Here is a 24,870-nt window from a genome sequence, read left to right as displayed (position 1 = left end):
GGTCAATACTCCAACAAAACAATATGTTGGTCAAGCTGTATGTGAGTTTGGGGGGTGTGGGACTATGACTCACCCGCCCGTCTGTCTGATCAGTCAGCAACCTGACACCGGGGAGCCAGGGGAGATGGAGAGAGGCCAGAGTTGTCCACAGGGGACTTTCAAAATGCCATTATGAGGCATTGCGGGACAGCGCCTCCTCTGAGCTAAGCTAACTAAACCAGAGAGGAACACATGTTGTTTGGGTGAAAGGGGGCTCATACAGGAAATGGTTCCACCCCCCTGCTCCCTTCGTACCCCCTGACAAGGGAGGGGATACGCTCTGAGAGCTCTTGCCACCAGGAAAAACAGGGGAAGTGAAGGTCACTTGGGTCGAACGGGGCACTTAGCTAAAACACACCCCGGCCGTTATGGCTGTGATATCATTTCGGCGTTTTGGTTTTTAAAGCCTCACAAATTAGGGAGAAGTTTCTATAACATCCTGCTGTTGGATTTTTGTAAAAAAAAAAACTGCTGCTCTATACAGCAGAATAGAGGCAGCTAATTAAAACCTCACAACGAATGTGTTTTATCTTACAGAATGTCACCTAAAATATCATCAACCCCACTTAATCACTCGTAGCCATCATGTTCCAATTACTATAATTGAATGTGTCGATTATTGCAATCTCTTAGGATTCTAACTTTTTACATTGCATGTACAAATATTTGGAGAAAATTGAAAGCACCTGTAAAAGCTGCTGACTGAATAAGTGAAGTGTGCTTTAAAGATCCAGCTGACATGTGTTGTGCAGGTGAAAGTGACCCAGAGCACAGAGGCCCACAAGCTCCCGCAGATTATCAACACGCTGCAGAAGGGAGACTACTTTGGAGAGAAAGCACTTATAAGGTAAAAACAAACATCTCACATCACCATAGATTGTCATATATTTCATGCCTTTAGATATTTTTGGGTGGTTAGAGATACTGTTCCATTATCCCAGTCATGTTTATTGTTATCACAGATAAGGTTTTTACAACATGAATACACAAAAATCCACAACCCAGCCATTAGCGTTGCCTGCTTACTATATTTAAAGGGAACGTATTTGAAAAACTCCCTTTTTCAGTGCTTGTGCACATATATTTGGGTCTATAGTGGGCGTACCAACAACATTTTTTTTTTTGTAGGGCTGCAACCAAGTCTCACGGCATTTCGTGTTATAGTCACGAAATTAATTTAATCTATTGATTCGTGTTCACCAAGACGATTTTTGCATTTTTTTCGTGTCACACAGAACAATTTCAAAAGCAATGTCTTTCTATTGGTAGTATATTTCGTGCCTGCACCACGTCTTTTTGTCCGGTCGGGTCTTGGAAGATCAGAAGCTGTGTGGTTCATAAAAACATTTTCTTACTCAATATCCTAAGCCTAACCCTTTTATTTAAAATTGTATAATGTCGGAGTTTTTTTGCCGTCCGCGAGGAAAATAAATGGGGCTCAGAGCCTCAGAATACTGAAATCTGTATAAAAAAATGTCCTTCTATTTGTTATTATTTGGTGCAGGCACGAAAAATACTACCAATATAAATACATTGCTTATAAAATTGTTATTTTTATGTATTTTTCCTTCATATTTGTTATTATTTACATTACTTTTAAAATCGTTCTGTGTGACACGAAAAAAATGCGAAAATCATGTTGGTGAACACGAATCAATAGATTAATGTCGTGACTATAACACGAAATGCCGTGAGACTGTTGAGGGCTGCCTAGGTCCGGACAACATGTGATTTTATTTGGGATTATTCACAGCTACACTGCGGTTAAACTGGAATGGATTAAACAGTAACACATCCATCTTCTAATATCGGCTGGCAGGATGACATATTAAATGGTTCAAAATCTCGTAAGAGCACATTTTTAATAAGTCCATAGGGTGTCTTGATGTAAACTGCTTCGTTATGAAGAACTAAGAAAAGTACCAAATCACCCCTGGCTGTCAGGCTCACTTAAGCTCATGTCCACAGTTTCTAATAACTATCTCTGCGCAAAGGTTTGCAAAGGTTCACAGTGATGAAATGTATAAAAACAAGTAAACCTGTAAACCAAACTCAATTAACCTGCCAGTGTGCTATTTAGCTTGCAAACCTTCTATCTGACAAGCTAACTAGCGACCGGTTAGCTGTCTATCTAACAAGCTGGCAAGTGAACTTAGCCATCAATCTATTGTTGAATAGCAAACATCAGCTATCCATCTAACTAGTTAACTAGCTTTTGTTCGCTATTGTTAGCTCTCATAATTTATTTTACAATTATTATTTAATCCCCTGTTGTTAAACTCATACAGCCAGCACTTTCTAACAGCCCCAGACATTACCGTAAATTCCCAAATATGCGTTAATACATAAACAAATCAGATATTGGTCAACAAAATCTTTAAAATCGTACAACTAAAGAAGTGTGCAATTTCATTTTAACTGTGTTTAAGCACCTTAACTATCATTACAGGTACGATATTGCAGCTATCAAATATACATTTATACTCTATTTTAGGTTAAATATTTTTTTTTATACAAGATGTTGAACATATTGATTCACAGCTGTGACTGTTTTGCAGAGCCATTCTTTGTTGACTTTAAATGCAAAAAGACCTACTAATCCCAAAATCATTATCATAGAAAATAAAAAAATGTATGTGTGTTTATGTGTGTGTACATCTTGCTGTCTTTTTTCAGTGATGATGTCAGATCAGCTAATATTATCGCAGATGAGGACGGTGTGGAGTGCCTAGTTATCGATAGAGAGTGAGTATTCTGACATTTTAACTGTGGTTTTCTGGACACTCACAAAAGTGTTGTCCCTCCCCACAGCTATTAGCATGACGAAAGCTTTTTGGCAGAGATACACATGAGAGGGCCAAATGTCCTCCCATTACCCAGCAGTCTATTTCCAATAACAAGTAAAACGTTAAAAAAACTTACAATGTGGAATCAGTGAAAACTTTCTTACCCTCTTCTCAAATGCTCTTTATCTCAGTAAGACACATCAGTTAAACCAAAGTCAACATTGCAGCGTTGACATCATGTGGTTATTGTTTTTTAAGGACATTTGATCAGACAGTGGGAACCTTCAATGAGCTGCAGAAGTACCTCCAAGGCTACGTGGCAACACTTGATCGTGACGACAAGAAGAGACATGCCAGGTACTTGCAGTGATGAAGTTGAACATATTAAGAAAAAAACATTAAAACATCTATACCTGTGATTGGTTAGTTTAGACGAGGCCCTTTCTCTGTCTCCCCTCAGAAGGTCATTGTCGCGCCACCAGAGCCATCCGCTGTCTTCAGACGTCATCCAGCTGAAGGAAATGGTTTCCACGTTTCCTACATCCACGCCCTTCGACCAGCTGGAGGTCGTTGCTACTCTCGGGGTCGGTGGCTTTGGACGAGTAGAACTGGTAAGACCTGAAGATAAGAAATGTTTTAGATTATTTTTATTATACTATTATACAATTATTCTTGCCAACACTGACAGAGTTGTCAAAACAAATGAATGCATGTAAATCACAGTTATGGTGCAGTGGACTAGTGCGTTGGTGTTCGGATCAGGGGAGCACAGGTTCAAACCCCACTGCAGTCAGCATGTCGTTGTGTCCCTGGGCAACACACTTCACCCCAAATTGCTCCTGTGGGGATTGCCCACAGCATTGAGTATGTAAGTCGCTTTGGATAAAAGCGTCTAACAAGTAACATGTAATGTAATGTAATGTTATAGCAGGAATCTTGAACGCATATTGAAAGCTAATCACTTTGTTAAAAACCCTGTCAAAGCTACTACATTGGGGTATTAGGGCCATTATAGGTTGAAAAAGAGAGGAGGATAAATAAAAAAAGTCAATGCGATTTAGGTCAAAAATGTAACTTGAGCACTGAGAACAGTGAACACCATAGTAGCGACCTGTCAATCACAAGGTAGCCCTGCCCTAATTGTCTATATTATTATAAATTATTCTAAATGTGACCATAAGTTGGAATTAACTCCACCTGCACACTTGACCCAATGCCCTCCAAATGTGTTAAAGAGAGCCTCCCTGCCATCTCCCAACTCATCGCCACCATCATTATGCTATCACACCCATTCTCAAAAGACCTGGACTAACACCCGACATCATGTCCAACTTCCGGCCCATCTCAAATCTCCCCTTTCTGTCAAAAATACTTGAACATGCCATTGCCTCACAACTAAAATATCACCTCAGCTCCAATGACCTCTTTGAGCCATTGAGTCAATCCGGTTTCCGATCAAAACACAGCACCGAAACAGCTCTTCTGAAAATCACAAACGACCTCCTCCTCTCCTCTGACTCCGGCAACCTGAACATCCTCATCCTGCTCGACCACACCGCAGCATTCGACACTATCAACCACACCATCCTGCTGTCCCTCCTCGAATCATCACTCAACATCACCGACACTGCAATCTCCTGGCTGAAATCCTACCTCACCGACAGACATCAGTTTATCAACATCAACAACTGCACCTCCTCCACTGCTCCTCTGTCCCAAGGCGTCCCCCAGGGTTTGGTGCTTGGCCCCCTCCTCCCACTTGGCAAAATCATTCGTCGCCACAACCTTCAATTTCATTGCTACGCCGATGACATCCAACTTTATATCTCAACAAAAACCATCACCCCCACAACACACTCCACTCTCACCAACTGTCTCTCAGAAATAAAAGCATGGATGCAAACAAACTATCTCCAACTGAAGAGTGCCAAATCAGACATTCCCATCGGCCCCCCATCCCGTAACAAAACCATCCAGAATTTCAACTTCACCATTGACAGCCACATTCTATCTCCCCCCCTCACATCCACAACCTCGGAGTCATCTTCGACAGACAGCTCAAATTCAATCACCACATAAATCACATCACCAGGACCGCCTTTTTCCACCTCAAAAACATTGCCCGTCTCCGCCCATCACTCTCCTCCTCTGCTGCTGAAACCATGCATTCATCACATCAGGACTCGACTACTGCAATAGCATCCTCTACGGCAGAGGTAAACAACCTTTATTGTGCCAAGGACCGGCAGATACATTAAAACAAATTTGCGGACCTGTTGTCAATTTGGCTGATTTTAATATTTACTCACCAGCAGGTGGCAATAGAGGCTAATTGTATTTAACAGCCTGAAGAAATACCAATATGCATCCAAAACATATTAATAACGTTTAAAACCAGGATACAATTAAAACAAAAAATTAGGACCGCTTTACAAATATTAATATAATATATAATATAATAATAGCCTAATATAGGTGGCAACAGTGGCTAATTGTATGTAACAGCCTAAACAAATAATATGACAATATGCATCCAAAACATATTAACAACGTTTAAAACCAGGATACAATTAAAACAAATTAGGACCACTGTACACAGATTGATATAACTGAAATGTCAGGGAGACCCCTGGGCTTGTTTGCCAGCCATAATAACGTCATACCGGGGCGTTCGTTCCGGTGCACTCCGACAGCATTTAGCACTACATCGAGACTAAGATTAAACTAACTTCTTTTGGGAACACCCACATACTGTACCTACGGAGTTGGCCAGATGTGCGTAAATTACTGTTCATAGTAATTTGAAAACAAATGCCGTTGTTGGAAACACACAAATACACCGAACATACACGCAGAGCAGAGCAGAGCAGAGCAGAGCAGAGCAGAGCAGAGCAGAGCCACACACACACACACACACACACACACACACACACACACACACACACACACACACACACACACACACACACACACACACACACACACACACACACACACACACACACACACACACACACACACACACACACACACACACACACACACACACACACACACACACACACACGCCTTTGTGACCAGACATTTCCTTCATACGAGTAATAGGGGGAATAATCGGGCCGTTCGATGTGTGTGTGTGAAACGTAGCAGCCTGCAGTGGGGAACACAGTGAAGGCGGTGTGTACGCGCTGGTGCTGCACTTCTCAGAGGCTGCCTCCTGATGCTGCAGCCATTTCCTGAAGTGAAGGAGGTTTTAGAAATAAAAAAAATAGCTCTACACCCCTGGCCGCAATGTCCTTAAAGAGCATCTTGCAGGGTTTTTTTTTTCTACATTTATGCTTAAACTTGCTTGAAAATTACAATTAAAAAAGTGAATGTAGGATTTGATGTTTTACGAGACATAAGGGCAGGAATTCAGAGGGAAAGGAGCAATTTTGAGCTCTGGTCATACGTCAAACGCGTCATATTACATCACAAAGGATAAACATCTCCGCTCTCTGACCGCGGGTATAGTTAGTAGTTGCGTTGACCGGTTGTGTTTTAGTGAGCTGGTATTTTTCTGTAGCTTTACATTGTATTTCACCATTTGTAATCATGGTGCAGTATTGTGTTTGTGCAGGTTGCACAAATACCACAATATCCACCTCCCTGCAGCACATACTCGCCACAGCTTTATCAGGAAACCGTATTACATCTCACCCCCCCCTTCGCTGCTCTCTCTCTCTCTCCCCTCCGGTACACGGCACCGTAACAGCCCGTCTACACTACAGGCATCGAAAAATGCTTTCAACGCTTTGCCCATTCACTTGAATGGGGTTACGTAGAAGATTTTTAATCTTTGCCGAACTGCATTGTGGGGAGCGTGGCATGGCTTTGCAAGCATCACGAGCATCTATCGGCATCAAAAGTTGAACAATGTTCAACTTTTGAGGCTTGATGCTTGGCATCAGCCAATCAAATCCCGTTTATGCAATTCCCGCCAGTACAAGCGCTAGCCAATCAAACCGCGTGTATGCTGATACCGCAGTTCTTGACTATTTGTCATATGTCATAAAATGGAGGATAAATTAATCATTGCCGTGGCAAGTGTCCCAGTTCTGTATGACTGTACTCTGTTCACCTACCGGGACCTAAACCGGAGGAACCAGGCATGTGTAACGGGTCACAACCGTAAGCGACCTGTTATCGATCAGGAAACACAGCGAAGCATCGAGGTGTCTTTTCTGGCGTTTATTCTGAGAACAAAACACAATATCCTCCTTAAATCCACGCTGCACATCCTCCGCAGCACTCACTTCAATGTCTTCTTTAGTATTTATAGATTAAGAAATGAACAAGAAAATCTTATCAAGTAATCACACAAAAATACAAACACAAACATACCTGAGAACAGAACACAATATCCTCCTTAAATCCACGCTGCACATCTTTATAAAAGAAAAGAAAGGAAGGGTTAACATGTAAACAAAGAAAAGGACGCAGATCGCGTCTTCTAATTCCCGCCAAAACCACACCACAGATATCACTAAAAAAATACAATTTCCTACGGTGAAAACCAAACAAAAACGGATCGACAAGGTACCCAAATTAACACTCAACAACACACATCACTTCCATCAACCCAAACAGCCGGTCCATCACACAAAACCGCAATGATTTGTAACACCTCTCCCAGCACAGCTTACCCTCCGCAGCACTCACTTCAATGTGAGGGGAAAGCGGAAATGATATACAGGAAATAGAAAAAGATGTGCAACGGGAAAGTGTTCCCACCAGAAACATAACTCAAAAACATCAAAAGTAAACAATCTCATAAAAATAAAATTCATAACCCATTATAAATCGTAATTTATAACTATTTATGTCTACACATTTTTAACTCCGTTACACACACCCCCACTGAATTTTACCGAATATGAGCATAGAATACATAATAGTCACCTGTCATTACACCACATCACAGAAAAAACAACACCGAGGGGTTTTACATAAAACAAACCAACATGAAATGTATCCCTTTAGGATGAAGTGGTATGAGAGCAGCGCGTATCTCTCAACCCAGCAACTGGTAACAGAGTGCATTATACACCCCCACTAAAACCCCTACACATAATGTAGTACAGCTCATCACAAAAGAAAAGAAAATCAGCAGAGTGTAACATCAAAGTCAATATCTCGGAAAACAAACAAAAATAGAAATAAACACATATTACTGTCCAAGACCCTTAAACAGTAAAAGCTCGAAATGCAGACCTTCAAACAGACTTAACATTAAACCTGACTGGTATAGCGTCCTGTCGGGACATGGTCTGTATCAGTCTGTCCACGGGTTTGACCAGCCAGCCAAGTCGTGTTCTAAACTGAGTCTGCACAGTGGAAAGGAGAGACTGTGCTCGTGAAATTTGGTCAACGGAATTTAACACCTCTGCGTCAGTACCCCAAGTCACGGTCTCAGATTCCGACAGTCCCACTTGCGATCGAGAGTCCACAGCAGTCACAAGCCCAGAAACACAGGATACAGTGTCATCCGGCAGAACCGAGATGCCTCGGGGGTTAGAGGACGTGCTCTGCAGGTCAGAGACATCAACTTCTGATGGACCTGGTGTGGACAGTTCTGTGATCCATGCTATGGTTCTCCTTTCAGAATCCACAGAGTTTGGACCAGTCAACAGGCACAGATGAGTTCATGTCACATTCAACATCAAGACTCCCACCGGCTGCACTAGGAGACACTCCACCACCCTGAGATTCGGACTCTTCATTTACCCTCACGAGGACAGCCTCTGAAGTCGACGAATCTGTAACAGGCTCGGATGAAGCAAGTTCAGATGTTTCTCTAACGTCTGATCCGTCTCCAACAGGGAGAAAACTAACCAGCATCAACAGGTTCCTGTGGATAACTTTCTCCTGACCACTGACCGTGTCACAGATCCTGAATGTATGTGTCCCTTTGTTCATGTCCATGACAGTGTAGATAGTAGAGTCCCATCTGTCAGCAAGCTTTTTCTTGCCTCTGTCTCTCCTGTTGGCCATTAACACCCTGTCACCAAAGTCAATGGTCGAGCCTTTCACTTTCCTGTTGTACAACTGTGCATGTCTGCGCTGCTCCTTTCCAGCATCAGCCTGAGCGACCTCCATTGCTTCTTTCAGGTCAACAGCAAGACAGGCTACATATTTGTCGTAACTCATCACAGCAGAGTCATGGAAGACTGTACTAAAAAGCACATCAACAGGTAGGCGAGGGACGCGGCCAAACATGTGGTAGAAAGGCGCATATCCCCTTGTCTCGTGGGCTGTACAGTTGTACATGAATGTTAGGGTCTGTAACCGTCTTGGCCAGTCACTTTTCTCCTCAGGCGGCAATGCACGAATCATACCACCTAGGGTCCGGTTGAAACGTTCCACACTCCCATTTCCCATGGGGTGGTAGGGGGTTGTGTGTGACTTTCTGATGCCAGACACTCTGAGAAGCTCACTTATGAGATGACTCTCAAAGTTAGCACCTTGATCACTATGGATCCTCTCAGGAAATCCTTACACACATAAGTACCGATCCCACAGCACTTTCGCGACTTGTTAAGCTGTTTGGTCCCTACAGGGAAATGCCTAAGCCATCTTTGTGAAATGGTCTGTTATTACTAGAACATCGATGGACTTGTTCTTGGAGTCTTCAGCTGACCAGAAGTCTATACAGACTAATTCCAGCGGCCTTGTAGATGTTATACTCTCCAAAGGGGCTCTCCCATCAGGCCCAGCTGTCTTACTCACTATGCATCTCTGACGCACATAATCTCTCACGTCTCTGTCCAAACTTGGCCAAAAGAACCTCTGTTGTGTTAAACTAAGAGTTCTGGACTGGGCTTGGTGTCCGGCTCGGTCATGGACCCCTTGCAAAACGATTGTCTTGAGTGAATCAGGAACAACATACTGGAAACGTTTGGCTTTCGTCTTGTGGTCTCTCGAAACTCTGTACAAAACACCATCATTGACAACTAATTTGTCCCAGTGTTTGAGGCACTTTGTGACAGTAACAGGCTCTCTGAACTTCTCTCTCCTTGAAGGTCTCCGACGCCTCTCCACATAGAACAAGACACGAGAGAGGATTCTATCATGGAGTTGCTTGTCTCGAAGGTCTTTCTCTGTATAGGATGGCAGGGTACCCGAGCAAGGTGGAACCAACTGAGGTAAGTGTTGCAACACCTCAACAGCACGGACTCTCGGACCAGAATCCCATTCAATATGCGACTGCAACACCGCTGCAATATCTTCCATCACAACAGACTGAGCCTGCACCTGAACTGGTGTGCACGTTGACTTAGGACTGCAGCTCCCTTGACGGTGTGAATCGTGACCACAAGATGACTTGAATGCATCTCGGACCAAAACACATGATACTTTAGAAACTTCGTTGAGAAGACCATCATAAGCATCCACAAGTAGTCTGTGTCCAACACTCTCTCTGACAAAGGGCACACGGCTAAGAGCATCAGCTACAACATTTTGCGGACCGGGAATATATTTGATGTCAAAATCATAACTGGCCAGCTTGGCCACCCGGCGTTGCTCACAATAGTCCAGTTTTGGCTTTGTCAGGATATGAGTCAGCAGGATATTGTCCGTCCGAAACCGTGAACTTGTGGCCCTTTAGCCAATGACTAAACTTGTCACACACGGACCACTTCAGAGCCAGAAACTCCAACCGGTGCGCTGGATAGTTCTTCTGTGACTGAGAGAGTGACTTGCTGGCGAAAGCAATGGGTCTGGCACGTGTATCACCCTCCTGGACTTGAGACAGAACAGCCCCTAATCCATCCAGGGATGCATCAGTTGACAACAAGAATGGACGGGTGAAGTCAGGGTGAGCCAGGACAGCACTGCAGATTAGTGAAGCCTTTAGGTCGCCAAAAGACTGCCCCTGCTCATGAGTCCAATCAGACTCACACAACCTCCTGCTCGACACTTTGACGTTAGGCCGCTTACTCTTTCTTTTCACACCTTTCAACAGGTCAAACAGCGGCTTGGCAACAGCAGAGAACCATTGCACGAAATGTTGATAATAATTGACCATCCCAAGGGAAGATCTTATCCTCTTCTGAGACGGTGTCTTGCCATCCAGCTCCATGAGGTCTGCACTCGTCATGTTCGAGATGCTCTTCACCTTAGATGGATCAGTTGAAACACCATTCTCACAAACGATATGGCCGAGAAACTTCACTGTTCTCCGCAGGAAGAAGCACTTCTTGGGGGATAGCTTCAAGTTATGACCGCGTAGCCTGCTAAACACCATCTCCAGGTGATGTAGAGCTGTCTCATCATCAGGTGCAAACACCAGCAAATCATCCAAGTAGCACAGCAAGCTCAGATAATTCTGGTCACCAAAGATACTGGTCATCATGCGCATGAAGCTGCCCGGACTGTTGCATAGACCTTGTGGCAACCGGTTGTACTCGAACAGGCCCATTGGCGTTGTAAAGGCTGAGTACTTCTTGTCATCCTCGTGAAGGGACATGTTGTAAAAACCCGAGGTCAAATCCATCGTACTGAACAGACAGTTGCCTCCCAATGCTGCCAAACAATCCCCTTGGTGGGGAAGAGGGTGGGCGTCCTTCAGCGTCCTCTTGGTCAACCACCGAAAATCTGTGCAGATGCGGAGATCCCCATTTTTCTTCCAAACTAGCACCAAAGGGGAAGCATATTCACTGGTTGATTTCCGGATTATCTCTTTCTCCTCCATCTCATTCAGCACTTGGCATAGTTTTTGGTACTGACCAGGGGGCACTCTCCTGTATGGGAGCCTGAACGGTCTGTTGTCTGACAGGCGAATGCGGTGAACGAAAGCCTTCGCCTCACCACAGTCCAGATTATGACGTGAAAATATGTCCTCATACTGTAGAACAAGGTCAGCCATCTTTCCAACACAATCCGCCGACACTTCACACCAGTCAATGTCAACATTACTGAGCCCAATCGACTTGAGTCTGCGTGTGACAGGACAGGTGAATATCCAAGCTCTCAGCAACATCCATGTCTTCGAGTGCAACACAGGAGAATAAATCAGCCAATTTAGCATTACGCCTCAGCAGAATAGACTTGGTTGTTGTGTTGACAAGCTTCAGTGGAACCCATCTATCTCCCCAAAGCACGGTAACAAGCCTTGCAACCATGATGCCTCTGGGAATAGAGCGGGACGATGTCGGCTCTGTCATGACAGTACTGCCAGGTGAAATGACTGTGTTTTTGGGTAGTTTTCCCCATATGAGATACTCACAACCAGGTTCAAGACAAATGGCTGAGTTACATCTGACATAAAACCAACCTTGAAGGGAACCTCCTCTCCTTTCCAAGGGTCCAAGCCTGACAGCATGGACAGGAAACGTTCAGTCTCTGGGTCAACAGTTGGACAAAGACCAGACACAGTCTTCCAATAGGACTCACACAGCTTAGATTGATGCAGAACGTGTTTTATGACATTTGTTCCTAATATCAACTCATCGTGCTGCCCTGGGACTACAAGTGTGGGAACCAGAATTTTACAGCCATACACTTCCATTTCCACATCAAACGCACATTTAGGCTTAACACGTAGTCCGCCACATCCAATGAGAACCACATCTACATCAATGCGTTTTTGGGGGGTCGCCAAAGATCGCAGGGAGGGCGCCAGACCTCAGATGATTTGAGGCCTAATATCATATTTAGAATTAAAAAAAAAAAAATGTACATATCATTTTTTTTTTACATATCATTTTTTTTACATATTGTAACGCAATACATGATTGGGGCTAAAAGCGTTGTCTACATTACAATAACATATAGAAATTAATTGATTAACTAAAATTAAAATTCAAAAAATTCATCTGATACTCCTCCAATTGGCGCCAACATTGAAGTTACTGTGTCAGCTTTCATAATAATAACAGTTTGCTGCGCTTGCTAGCTAGCGACCGACTTCATAAGGTGAATATTTTTCGTCTAAAAATCTCTGAAAAACGTAAAGGAGATGACAGCTCATCTGCAATCAAAAAGAAAATGAGGACCTACCTATAGAGCTATCTTAACTTCGGTTTCATGGAGGGAACGGACAAAACCCGCCCAGAGTGTGTGATATGCAGAGAGAAGCTAGCCAACGAAAGCATGAAACCCAGCAAAATGAAGAGACACCAACAGACCATGCACCCAGAAACAGTCGGGCGTGATCGGGACTTTTTCATAAAGAAACAACACCTTGCAAAGGCAAACAAGCCAATGGATATTAGAACAGCATTTGTTAGGGCTGGCAGCGATGCACAGAAGGCCACCGAGGCCTCTTTTGAATGTGCACTTTTAATAGCAAAGGCAAAGAAACCGCACAACATTGGCGAGCAGCTCATTAAGCCAGCTTGCATTAAGATGGTTGAGAAACTGTGCGGCCCGCAGATGGCGGAGAAGCTAAAAACTGTACCACTGTCAAACAATACAGTGAAAGACAGAATTGACAAGATGGCAAGTAACTGCGAGCTGCAGCTGCTCGAAAAGCTTGGAAAGGGGCCATTTGCCATACAACTTGATGAAACCACAACTGTAGCAGATGAGGCTGTGCTGATCGTTTATGTGCAATATATCGATGGGGAAGATTTGAAGCAGGACATTCTTATGTCAGTCAACCTTACCACTACCACCCGGGGTGAGGACATTTTTACTGCAGTGGATTCTTACCTCTCATCCCACAATCTTTCCTATGAGAATTTAGTTGCATGTTGCACAGACGGAGCTGCCTCAATGATGGGGAAAAACAAGGGATTTAACAGTCACTTGAAAGAAAAGGCCCCACACTGCACAATATTTCACTGTGTGATACATCGCCAGGCCCTGGCCAGCAAGAAACTGTCAGAAGACTTCAGCGAAACACTCTCAACTGTTGTTAAAATAGTCAATTTCATCAAAGGTCGCCCCACCAACAAGCGTCTATTCACAGACTTGTGCGAGGATGAAGCGCACCAAACCCTCCTCCTGCACACCGAGGTGCGCTGGCTCTCACTTGCCATCAAAACAAAAGCACGCAACACACTGGACGTTCACAACGACTTTAGACTGGCTGTCACTCACATTACACCGGACATTCCATCCCTGGCTGCGGGCGTGCAAGCCCAAGGTTCACATTAATGAACCTACTTGAACCTCGTCTTCTCTCTGCTACCTGTTCCATGGCAGACAAGCATTTGATTTACCTGCTTAATATGCCAGTTTTTCATTTTTGTTTTATACAGGCCTATGCCACCATATTACCATTTATTTATTAGACATAGTCTATTCTTTTGAAGTGTCCTGTTCTTCGACATTTGAAATAATGATGATGCATACTTTTGCAAGTTAGTAGCTAATAAAAGCATACAAAGACAGAAATGTATCATTTTTTTCTTTAATAGAAATGTTTCTTCTGCGCGTAAATTGTCGGTTTCAGTTGGATTATTTGTCACAGTTGCTCCGATCAGATCGGTCTCCTCCATTTTGTAGATTATTTACGATTTTTGAATCCACATAAACACATCGCGAAAATCCGGCTTACTTTGAGCATGTGTTTTAAACAGTTGAATCCCTTTGTGAATTGTTTCCACTTGCGTCGTCCTTTAATTTCTTCATACAGCGGGCATCCAAATGAATTAATCCTGAGTCCAATAACCATCAAAGTCACTCCAATTATAGTGCTCCTTAATTACGCTTTCATCCTCCTTTAACAAAATACTTCACATTCATCCAGTTTGTGACAGTAGTTGTAGCATTTTTGAGACTTTTAAACTTGAATGTGTGTGTGTGTGTGTGTGTCTGTGTGTGTGTGTGTGTGTGTGTGTGTGTGTGTGTGTGTGTGTGTGTGTCTGTGTGTGTGTGTGTGTGTGTGTGTGTGTGGGGGGGGGGGTTGGTAACCGCTGTTACCAGGCACGGCTGTCACTACCCGATCTGCCCCCCTGCCCGATCTGTACTGCGCATGTGCGAGATGGTCCGCCATACTGGACAACTACATACGGCAACTCTAATAGGACACTTCACAAAGTGGCGTTTGGCAAAGCAGAAAAAGAACACAAAAAAACGGGAGAGATGAGTTATTGTTATTACAACGTGACTTCACTATTATTTAACAACTCTTTTTATTGGGTTCTTTTATTTGGGGTTAAGTACATTGTCAGAATAAGTGAGACATAGATTTAACTTCTGATACACAGCTATATGCCATATATTTTTGCATACATTCACAGTAAATATCTATTCAGTATGATAGCTGCCAAACAGAAGTTAAATCCATTTCTCACTTATTCTGACAATGTACTTAACCCCAAATAAAAGAACCCAATAAAAATAGTTGTTAAATAATAGTGAAGTCACGTTGTAATAACAATAACTCATCTCTCTCGGTTTTTTTTGTTTTCTTTTTGTGCTTTGCCAAACGCCACTGTGTCAAGTGTCCTAGTTGGGTTGCCGTACGGAGTTGTCCAGTATGGCAGACCATCTCGCACATGCGCAGTACAGATCGGGTAGGGGGGCAGATCGGCAACAGCAATAATTAAAGTTTCAAAGTTTTGGGGGGTCGCAAATTCCAACAGGAGTCATTTGGGGGGGCCCTGGGTGAAAAAGGTTGGGAACCCCTGCTGTAGGCCATCGAACCACTATCCAACAGGCCACCAATCACAGTGTCATTCATCATAACAGGTGTGTAGAAAAGACTGTCACTATTATCAACCCTCTGGATATTCTGATAGACAACAACAGAGCCATCACAAGAGTCTTTTACTGAATTGTAAACAGTCTCAGCATCTGACATATCATCAGTGTGGGAGCTAGTGACATGACCTGTACTTCCTCCCTCAGAATACAGGTCCGCTAGTTTCCCTGAGACTGGGAGCCTTTTGTGGGGCAGTTTGGTCTGGTGTGGCCAGGAGCAAAACAGCCAAAGCATAGTCTTTCAGACATACAATGTGAAGTGGTTGTGTGGCTAGCATCATTACAGACCTTGCAGGCAGGCTCTCTGGAACGTTTGCCACTTGAGCTGGGGTGAAACCTCCCAGCTTGGGTCGGACGGGCTGTATCATGCTGCTGTACTTTGACCATCATTCCCTGAAAAATGTCCACCATCCTAGAGAGCAGCTTCTCCTCTGACTGTTGGAGATTTTGTGCCAGAGTTGGCACCGGAGCATAACATGCAGCAGAGCGGGGCTCGGACACAGCTGGTACGGGAGATGAGGAAGGGGAAGGGGAGTGAAACATATGCGGCTGAGATTGGGGAGAGAGGGACATAGGGCTTGGAGCCTGGCATTGCTCAGGTACTGCTGGGATTTCCATTAGTGAACTGAGCTGCTCGGAGGTGACAGTGGCAGTGTGACTTTTTAACTGACCGACATTAGCAGTCCTGCCGTTAGCTCTTATCTCCCTCTGGTAATCATCAATCCTCAGCTGTACATCACGCAAAGTCCATTTGTGGATTGGTTTGCACTTTAAAACACAGGCAAGTTCTGGATCAGGGCAGTACTTAACAAACATGAGAGCCACCTCATTGTTCATGTCCTCTGTCTGCTTTCCTTGTCTGCGCAGGCCCTCAATGGCTAGGTCAGCGGCTCTGTTCACTCTTATCCAGTAATCTACTGGGCTCTCTCTGTGCTTAGGCATTGTGGCATAAAAGTCTGCAAGGGGAAGGCATGAGGAAACATCACTGAAATACTGAAGAAGAATGTCATATATCAGTTCTGGTCTATTCTTTACATCAAGCGCTGCATTACTGCGCAGGGCAATCTTCACAGTGTCTCTGGCCTTGCCCATCAGATGACTAATTATTTCCTCAGACTGTTCCTGCACCGGAACACCTTGTTTTCTGATGTAGATCTTAATAACATCAATCCAGTCGTGGACTGAGAGTTTGTCAGTACTGTCACCTTTGAATTTCTGTAACTCTCTGTCAGGTTTAACATGTACTGTAGTCTCACATTGTGTAGTGTTATTCACAGAAGCAGCATTACAATCAGTATTCATGTTTACAACACCAGCTGACATCACCGATTTGTGCTCCTAACTGTCCTACCATGTCTGTTAGATGATGAATGGCTTCTACATCACTACCAGGGGTGGAAGTATATGGACCCTCCCTCACGGACACTCTAGCAGGGGTATAACCAGGGCTCTGACCCAACCCAGTTTCAGCATAACCATCCGGTTTAGCTGTTGAATGTCCCACTTCCCTACTACTAGCAAGGTCACTAAGCCAAGCACCTCTTCCTTTTGGCAAAATAGGACTTGAAAATGAATTTTCCATGTTCACTGTCGAGACTGTTGATCATAAAATGTACTAGCGTTGTGTTTAACTTTTAAATAAAATGAATTAAGCATACATGGAAAGACACTGAGTAATACACTAAGGACAGGCAATGTAAAACATGAACCCTACATCCACATTCCTTCACAAACTAACCACACAGTAAACTTGAGTGAAGATCAGGATATCTGCACAGCATCCGCGGCGATGAGCATCAAGCTGATCTGACGATCCAAAGGGTCACGGCACCAGTGTAACGGGTCACAACCGTAAGCGACCTGTTATCGATCAGGAAACACAGCGAAGCATCTAGGTGTCTTTTCTGGCGTTTATTCTGAGAACAAAACACAATATCCTCCTTAAATCCACGCTGCACATCCTCCGCAGCACTCACTTCAATGTCTTCTTTAGTATTTATAGATTAAGAAATTAACAAGAAAATCTTATCAAGTAATCACACAAAAATACAAACACAAACATACCTGAGAACAGAACACAATATCCTCCTTAAATCCACGCTGCACATCTTTACAAAAGAAAAGAAAGGAAGGGTTAACATGTAAACAAAGAAAATGACGCAGATCGCGTCTAATTCCCGCCAAAACCACACCACAGATATCACTAAAAAAATACAATTTGCTACGGTGAAAACCAAACAAAAACGAGTCAACAAGGTACCCAAATTAACACTCAACAACACACATCACTTCCATCAACCCAAACAGCCGGTCCATCACACAAAACCGCAATGATTTGTAACACCTCTCCCAGCACAGCTTACCCTCCGCAGCACTCACTTCAATGTGAGGGGAAAGCGGAAATGACATACAGGAAAGGGAAAAATATGTGCAACGGGAAAGTGTTCCCACCAGAAACATAACTCAAAAACATCAAAAGTAAACAATCTCATAAAAATAAAATTCACAACCCATTATAAATCGTAATTTATAACTATATTTATGTCAACACATTTTTAACTCCGTTACACATGGCGGGAGGTGGCAGAGACAGTTGGTGAAAGTGGTAGGTTTTCAACTGTTTGGGGAGTTTATATCCAGTTTACTTCGTTGAAGAAGCGGGCTTTTTTTTGCTTTGTATGCCGGGGGCGGGCGGGAGATTCCTGATTGGCTTTTTTATGCGGAAGTGAACATTTCTTACAAAAACGACGCCAGATGTCACTGTAGTTTATATTTCTGTATATTTTTTTGAAAATCTAGTGTATTCATCATTTCCCTACACATTTATTCACAGGTGTCTTTAACCTGGAAGTTGATCTTTAAAATGAAGTCCGAGTTCGAAATATATCTCAAATAATGTATGCACTGCCATTTCCCCACATAAACATAACAGTCTGCGATTAAACGGTTGTCTCCTTTGTGCTCCACTTCCTATTGGCGCACCGGTAACTTTCTCGGTGCACGAGAGGCTGAGACCTTATGCTAACCAATTTTGATTTATTTTTTATGTTTTGGATGAAATAATATGACTGGTATAGGTGCGAAAATACAAAAATAAAAATTCTGAAAATATTACGATAAACTCACAGCTATTTCGCGGACCGGGGGTTGGGAACCCCTGCTCTACGGTATACCATCCAACCTCCTCAATAAACTCCAACATATCCAGAACTCTGCTGCCCGCCTCCTCACCCACACCCGCTCCCGAGAACATCACTCCCGTCCTCCAGAACCTCCACTGGCTCCCCGTCCGTCAAATAATCAACTTCCTTAGTCCTGCTCAAAACGCACAAAGCCCTCATCAATCAGCCCCCCCCCCCCCCCCCCCCCCCCTACCTCACAGACCTGCTGCGCCACCACACCCCTTCCCACTGCCTCCGATCATCAGGAGCCAACCTCCTATCCATCCCCACCCACATCAATCACAGGACCTGGGGGGACAGAGCCTTCTCCGTTGCTGCCCCTCCCTCTGGAACTCACTCCCACAACCCATCAGAGACTGCACTGACCTCAACACCTTAAAAAAACTCACAAAAACTCCCCTCTTCAATCTGGCTTTTAATGTGTGATTGTTCTTGTATTGCTTGATTTTAATATGAATTTAACTATATTTATTTGTTGTTCTTTTATTTTCACTATCTTTGTAAAGCGACTTTGAGGACCTGTAAAAGCGCTAACAAAATAAATCTCTTATTATTATTATTATAAGTCAAAGAAATACATTGTGCTGTATTGAAAAATACTTGAAATGTGCGGTTGAGACGTGCAAGGACAATTTTTACTCAGGTTATAAATCAAGTGAGTAGTAGGGCTTTTTAATATCTTTTGCGCATAGAGAAATGAAACAATTATTCCAGAGAATGACTCATACATTAAAGATGCGGATAACTTCGACTACAGTTTTACAGAATTACTGAGTTTTTCCTGCAAATGTATAATCTGAGTTTTTCTTTTAAATGTAATTTTTCCCTTGTCGATTTATGTCTACAATTTATTGCCAGAATATAACACCCCTCCCCGGACTCAGATGTGTTTATTTACATACACTGGCCCAAATCAGCTGTATTCAAGGCCTCATTATGACTTTTTGAAAATGTAATGATATAGTTTTACACAGAACATTTTCTTTGGTAGGTTTGGACCCTCATCCCTAACATTAAAAGTTCATCAGAATATTTTGATAGCAACCAAAACCTGTTTTATTGTTGACATGAGTGAAAAAGATTGCTGTTGTGACATCCCACCCTGTGCTTCCATCGACAGGTGAAGGTGCAGGGCAAGGACGTCACCTTCGCTCTTAAAGTCATCAAGAAGAAGCATGTGGTGGACAACAGGCAGCAGGAGCACATCCACTCGGAGAGGAAGATCCTCGCCGAGGCTCGCTCGCCCTTCGTCGTCAAGTCAGTCCCCTCGCTCAGCCTCCGAACACATTTCCATTCTTTATCCCACAGGATAAAGCTTTTCCCCATTAGTCGGGAAAGCAGTGCCCCGCTTATTAGTTTTTGATGAGATCACAGCGTAGGCTTCGAACAGATTACATCCTCTCCACAGGGTAGAATGGCAGGGGATATTAAGATGTCCGCTTTGAAAATGTAGTTATTTCTCATGAAATATTGCAGCAGTAGCTTTTCCTTGCCTTTTGTGAGATTACAATGATCCAATTTCACTGTACGCAGTGGAACAGACATAGATATTAAAGCAATTTTTTAGCTTCTGAAAGGCCACTGCTTTTGAACTCCTCTTTATACACTCAATGTATTTATTTCACAAAAAAAATATGTTTTAACTATTATCTCTTAGGTTGTTTTAGCAATTTACTCAATTTACCACAATGGTCAATTCATGTTGACACTTTTACAATAACAATAATTTGAGCATTCATTGCTTCTATTATACTTTCTGAAGGAATGCAGTACAGTGATGTTTTTTGTAGCTAGAAACACGCAGACGTGCCTTATTTAATTTAGGACAAAAAATGTATCTGATGCACATGGTGCATTGTTGTCACTCATCGGATGGTCACCATTCCCAAATTGGAAATTCATTCTTCTGACTTTGGTCTGTTATGGACGCAACAAATACTTTATTTTGTAATGTATTGCTCAGGGCATTTAAAGAACTTTAGCTTGTGTTCACGTTAATATCCCTAGCACAAACCTTTTTAGAAAAAAAAAAAAAAAAACTAACTCCCTAACCCCATTTATATAAGTGATACATAAATGCATTTATAATGTTAATTGCTAAAAAGAAAATGTATTAAAAACCCCAAAACATACTATAATGAATTGAAATATTGAAACTGGAGCTGTATTCAATCATTTAGGCATCTTGCTTTCTGTTAATGATCATTAGCTCTTTCTGCATTTTACCAAATGAAGGCTAATGTGGACTATTTAGGCAAATTATTATATAATGTAACCGCTCTCTTTTAATGTTATAATTACATTTAACGGGAAAAAATTTGAGACACTTTCCGACAATTCTCTAAGCGGTTCTCGTTTTAGACAGAGGGTGAAATGAGGTGCAGTATGAGAAAAATAAAGCATGGTTTGAACTTTAAAGCATTAAAAACACATCACAGTAGAGGCAAACAATACAATTATGAACCTGAAAAAGAGCATAATATGTCCTCTTTACCTTTTCCTTGCATCTCTTCCTCTAGACTTTACCGCACATTTAAGGATGACAAGTACGTGTACATGCTGCTGGAGGCCTGTCTGGGTGGAGAAATTTGGAGTCTGCTCAGAGACAGGTAGGAGAAAGTAACACTTACAAAATTCCCACATTTTACTGAAAAAACATCATTTTATTTCTGACTCGTTGCATGAAGCAAAGGTATTACTTTAAGGTTAGCATAATGAGACACCCTTTCCTGGAAAAGCAGGTCCAGCGGTCGTAACTCACTGAACACGGGCAGCCTGTGTTCAGGTGCATTTGTGTAATAAGACAACTTCTGCTTCTCTGCCTCCTGAACAGTGGGGGATCTGACCCTGCCTGTCAGCAAAAAAGTTCAAATGTGTCTTTCTTGTGTTTAGAGGGAGCTTTGATGAGACCACTGCTAAATTCTGCGTTGGTTGCGTCACAGAAGCTTTCGATTACCTCCATCGCAAAGGTGTTCTCTACAGAGACCTGAAGCCTGAGAATCTCATGCTGGATACTGAGGGATACATCAAACTGGTGAGTCTGAAATGAATACTTCACCCACAAAATGATCATGTTTATATCAAATACTCTACTACCCTATGTTATCATACATTTTTAGAAACTTTCTTTTTACCTCATCAAAAAAAAGATACCCCCTCTGGCGCGTATTTGGGATTTTAGCCTTTGTAGATCATTTACATGCAGGAAAACCTATATAACACACCACAGGAAAGGGAAAACCCCAAAATGCATCATTTCATTTCATCAAGGCTTTTCTCTGTTTCTGATTCTTTAACCATGTTGAATAACTTTCATCATTTGACATGTTTCCTTTTGAGTTAAAAATACAGTAGTGTAATATTCTGTTAAAGGCTGTGATTTTTCTCGAAAATGTATGTAGGATCCTTATAACGTTTGTTAGGAACCCTGCTTAGCTCACTCTGGAGAGGGAACTTTGGAATTGTAGCATTTGCAGACCATTAACATGAACATATATAAACCTATATAACACAATATAAGAAAGGGTAAACCCCATGATGCCTAATTTACTTAATAGAGTTAACTGCTCAACTCTTCCTACCCAGGTTGACTTTGGTTTTGCAAAGAAGATAAGATGTGGCCAAAAGACGTGGACCTTCTGCGGAACACCGGAATACGTGGCCCCTGAGATCATCCTCAACAAGGGCCACAACTTCAGTGTGGACTTTTGGTCTCTGGGCATCCTGGTGTTTGAGCTCCTCACTGGCAGGTCAGTCATCTGTGCTTCCAGTCTTTATCAAGGCTGTGTCATAGTCAAGCATCATATAATCAGCCTTCTTCTTGATATCAATTCAATCTCCTTCCTGGTTTGCAGTGCTAATCAGTTGCTGATTTGAACAGAGTGCTGCTGAAAAGCTTCCGTCTAACAGACCTCAGCTCAATCAAAGAAATGAAATCTCTGCCTTTGTCCTCCTACTCTTTACAGTCCTCCGTTCTCAGGGAGTGACCAGATGATGACATACACTTTCATCCTGAAAGGCATTGAGAAGATGGACTTCCCCAAAAAGATCACCAAGAGACCCGATGACCTCATACGCAAGCTGTGCAGGTACAACATCACATGGGCAAAAACAAAGTTAGACTCCTCCAGTTTACCACTGATGCCACATGCACATATTTAAGAAAGGAAGCTGATGGAGTATCGGTATTACAGAAACATGTTTAGTAAGTGCATTTAAGAAAATGTTTGTTTTAGTAGAGGAATGTATATAATAAAGAACTGCACTGACTTCAGGTTGAGGTTGGGGTAAAGGTTAGGGTTAGGCCAAAGACCCTTTAATGATTTCTAGAAAACTGACAAAAATGTCAGCAGCACCATTGTTAGGTCTGTATGGCAATGGAAAGAGGGCTAACATAACATTGTTAAGTTGAGATAAGATAGGAAGTATGAAAGGATAAGACACAGCCATGACTTTAGGAATCACTTTCGCAATAGGAATATTGTTTAGTTATTTTGAACTACAGTATCTATAAGTGTCTAAGCCCTTTGAATATAATCAAACAACCAACATTTTAATCAATGATACTTATAATTGTCCAGTATTTGAACAAAGCAAGCATGGTTACAGAAAAATAAATTCCAAGTTGGTTTGGGGGGAAACAATAATGTCCAATCCTGATTCACTTTACAGACGGAATCCTTCAGAGCGACTGGGCAACCTAAAAAATGGAATAACTGATATCAAGAAGCACAGGTAAGAGGCAACTGACTCATTGTGTGATTGAGCACAGTGTACAAGATCAGTGGGTTCAAAACATATTTCAACGGGCTTGTTTTCTTGGTGGCATTATTTTTACCTAAAGAGGCCCCATTCTTTTTTGGGGGGTTTTCACTTTCCAGTAGTTTGTTATATAGGTTTTTGTGCATGTAAATGGTCTGCAAAGGATACATCACAAAATTCCCTCCAGAGGGAGTTTCCCTCCCACCAGGCCCGGTTCCAGGACAAAATGACTCAGGGTGCACCTGAGATTAGAGAGGGTGCAGTGGTAAAGTGCTATTGAAAAGTGGGGAGTGGACCTAACACCCTCTAGGGGGTCCTCACCTCCTCTAGGGGGGTCCGGGGCATGCTCTCCCGGAAAGATATTTTTTTTAAATATTGAAGTTAAAAGCATCAATCTGGTGCACTTTGAGAGCAAAATGAAGAGATCTATGGGTCTATGTGCTCTTTGCTTGATTCATGCCTTCCCAGTCCCTTATCACGTAGGCTATGAGAGCATGGCGCCGGTTGTTGTAGCCAGTTGTGGTGAAGGCATCTGACTTACTTGAACCGAAATGTCTACATGCATAGCAGAAGATGGCATCTTTTTCTCATGAATATTCCAGCCAATCTCTGCTTTGAAACCATGAGCTGCAAAATGAGCGCCTTACCCCACTGTACAGGCGAGTTGGGTACTTTTTTAAATATACCTAGGCAGGCTCTGTTTTGCCGAGGGGTGGCGGTGTTTGGGGCAACGAAGATGGCTGCGGCTGCTCCGCCTCCGTGGGCGAGGCGGGCAAAGCCGGCGATTCTGGCGTTAGTGTCCACGACAGTGGCCGCGGGTAACGTATGTCCCCATGATCTGAACTGTTATTATCTGCAGTAGATGCAGTGTTACTGCTGGCGATAAGGGCTGGTTGTTTTAAACATTTTCTGATGTCCATCATTGACTGCTATGTAAGCACCTTGCAGATGATGAACGCGCAGCGCACAGGTCACAAGCACCTGACATAATAACGTTACCGTTTAAATTGACCAAATAAATGCAGCATACAATGTTATTTAACCACAATTACAATTTATTTTATTTCAACTATACTCTTCTTCTTCTTCTTCTTCTTCTTCTTCTTCTTCTTCTTCTTCTTCTTCTTCTTCTTCTTCTTCTTCTTCTTATTATTATTATTATTATTATTTTTATCACTACTATTATTATTATTGTTATTATATATACTTTATTTTATTTTTTTCACTTATCATTTTTCAAATGAGGGTGCATAACGACTCAACTGAGGGTGCCCTTATGCACCCCCGTAGAACCAGGCCTGTCTCCCACACACTCCCCCCTGCATTAAACGCCTCCATTGGACCACTTTGTTTACTTTCGGAACATAATGTAGAGACATCACTATGTAATACTCAAACTTCTATTGGCC

The 24,870-nt window shown here is 42.7% G+C and overlaps 1 protein-coding gene across 1 annotated transcript in view; it reads left to right on the top strand.

Moving 5' to 3' along the window:
- prkg2 (protein kinase cGMP-dependent 2) overlaps positions 1–24,870 on the top strand; it is a 50,911-nt gene that overhangs the window by 18,436 nt on the left and 7,605 nt on the right. The window contains exons 8-17 of the mRNA XM_079690205.1: positions 792–886; positions 2,716–2,784; positions 3,084–3,182; positions 3,286–3,436; positions 19,821–19,957; positions 21,220–21,309; positions 21,593–21,734; positions 22,286–22,449; positions 22,666–22,788; positions 23,372–23,434. Coding sequence (XP_079546331.1) covers positions 792–886; positions 2,716–2,784; positions 3,084–3,182; positions 3,286–3,436; positions 19,821–19,957; positions 21,220–21,309; positions 21,593–21,734; positions 22,286–22,449; positions 22,666–22,788; positions 23,372–23,434 — 1,133 coding nt within the window. The remainder of the gene's footprint in view (positions 1–791; positions 887–2,715; positions 2,785–3,083; positions 3,183–3,285; positions 3,437–19,820; positions 19,958–21,219; positions 21,310–21,592; positions 21,735–22,285; positions 22,450–22,665; positions 22,789–23,371; positions 23,435–24,870) is intronic.

The sequence above is a fragment of the Notothenia rossii genome, assembly GCF_949606895.1.
Source record: "Notothenia rossii genome assembly, chromosome: 6".
Taxonomy (NCBI): Eukaryota; Metazoa; Chordata; class Actinopteri; order Perciformes; family Nototheniidae; genus Notothenia; species Notothenia rossii.
The sequence above is the reverse complement of the archived record's forward strand: the minus strand, read 5'-3'. Positions and strand labels throughout refer to the sequence as shown.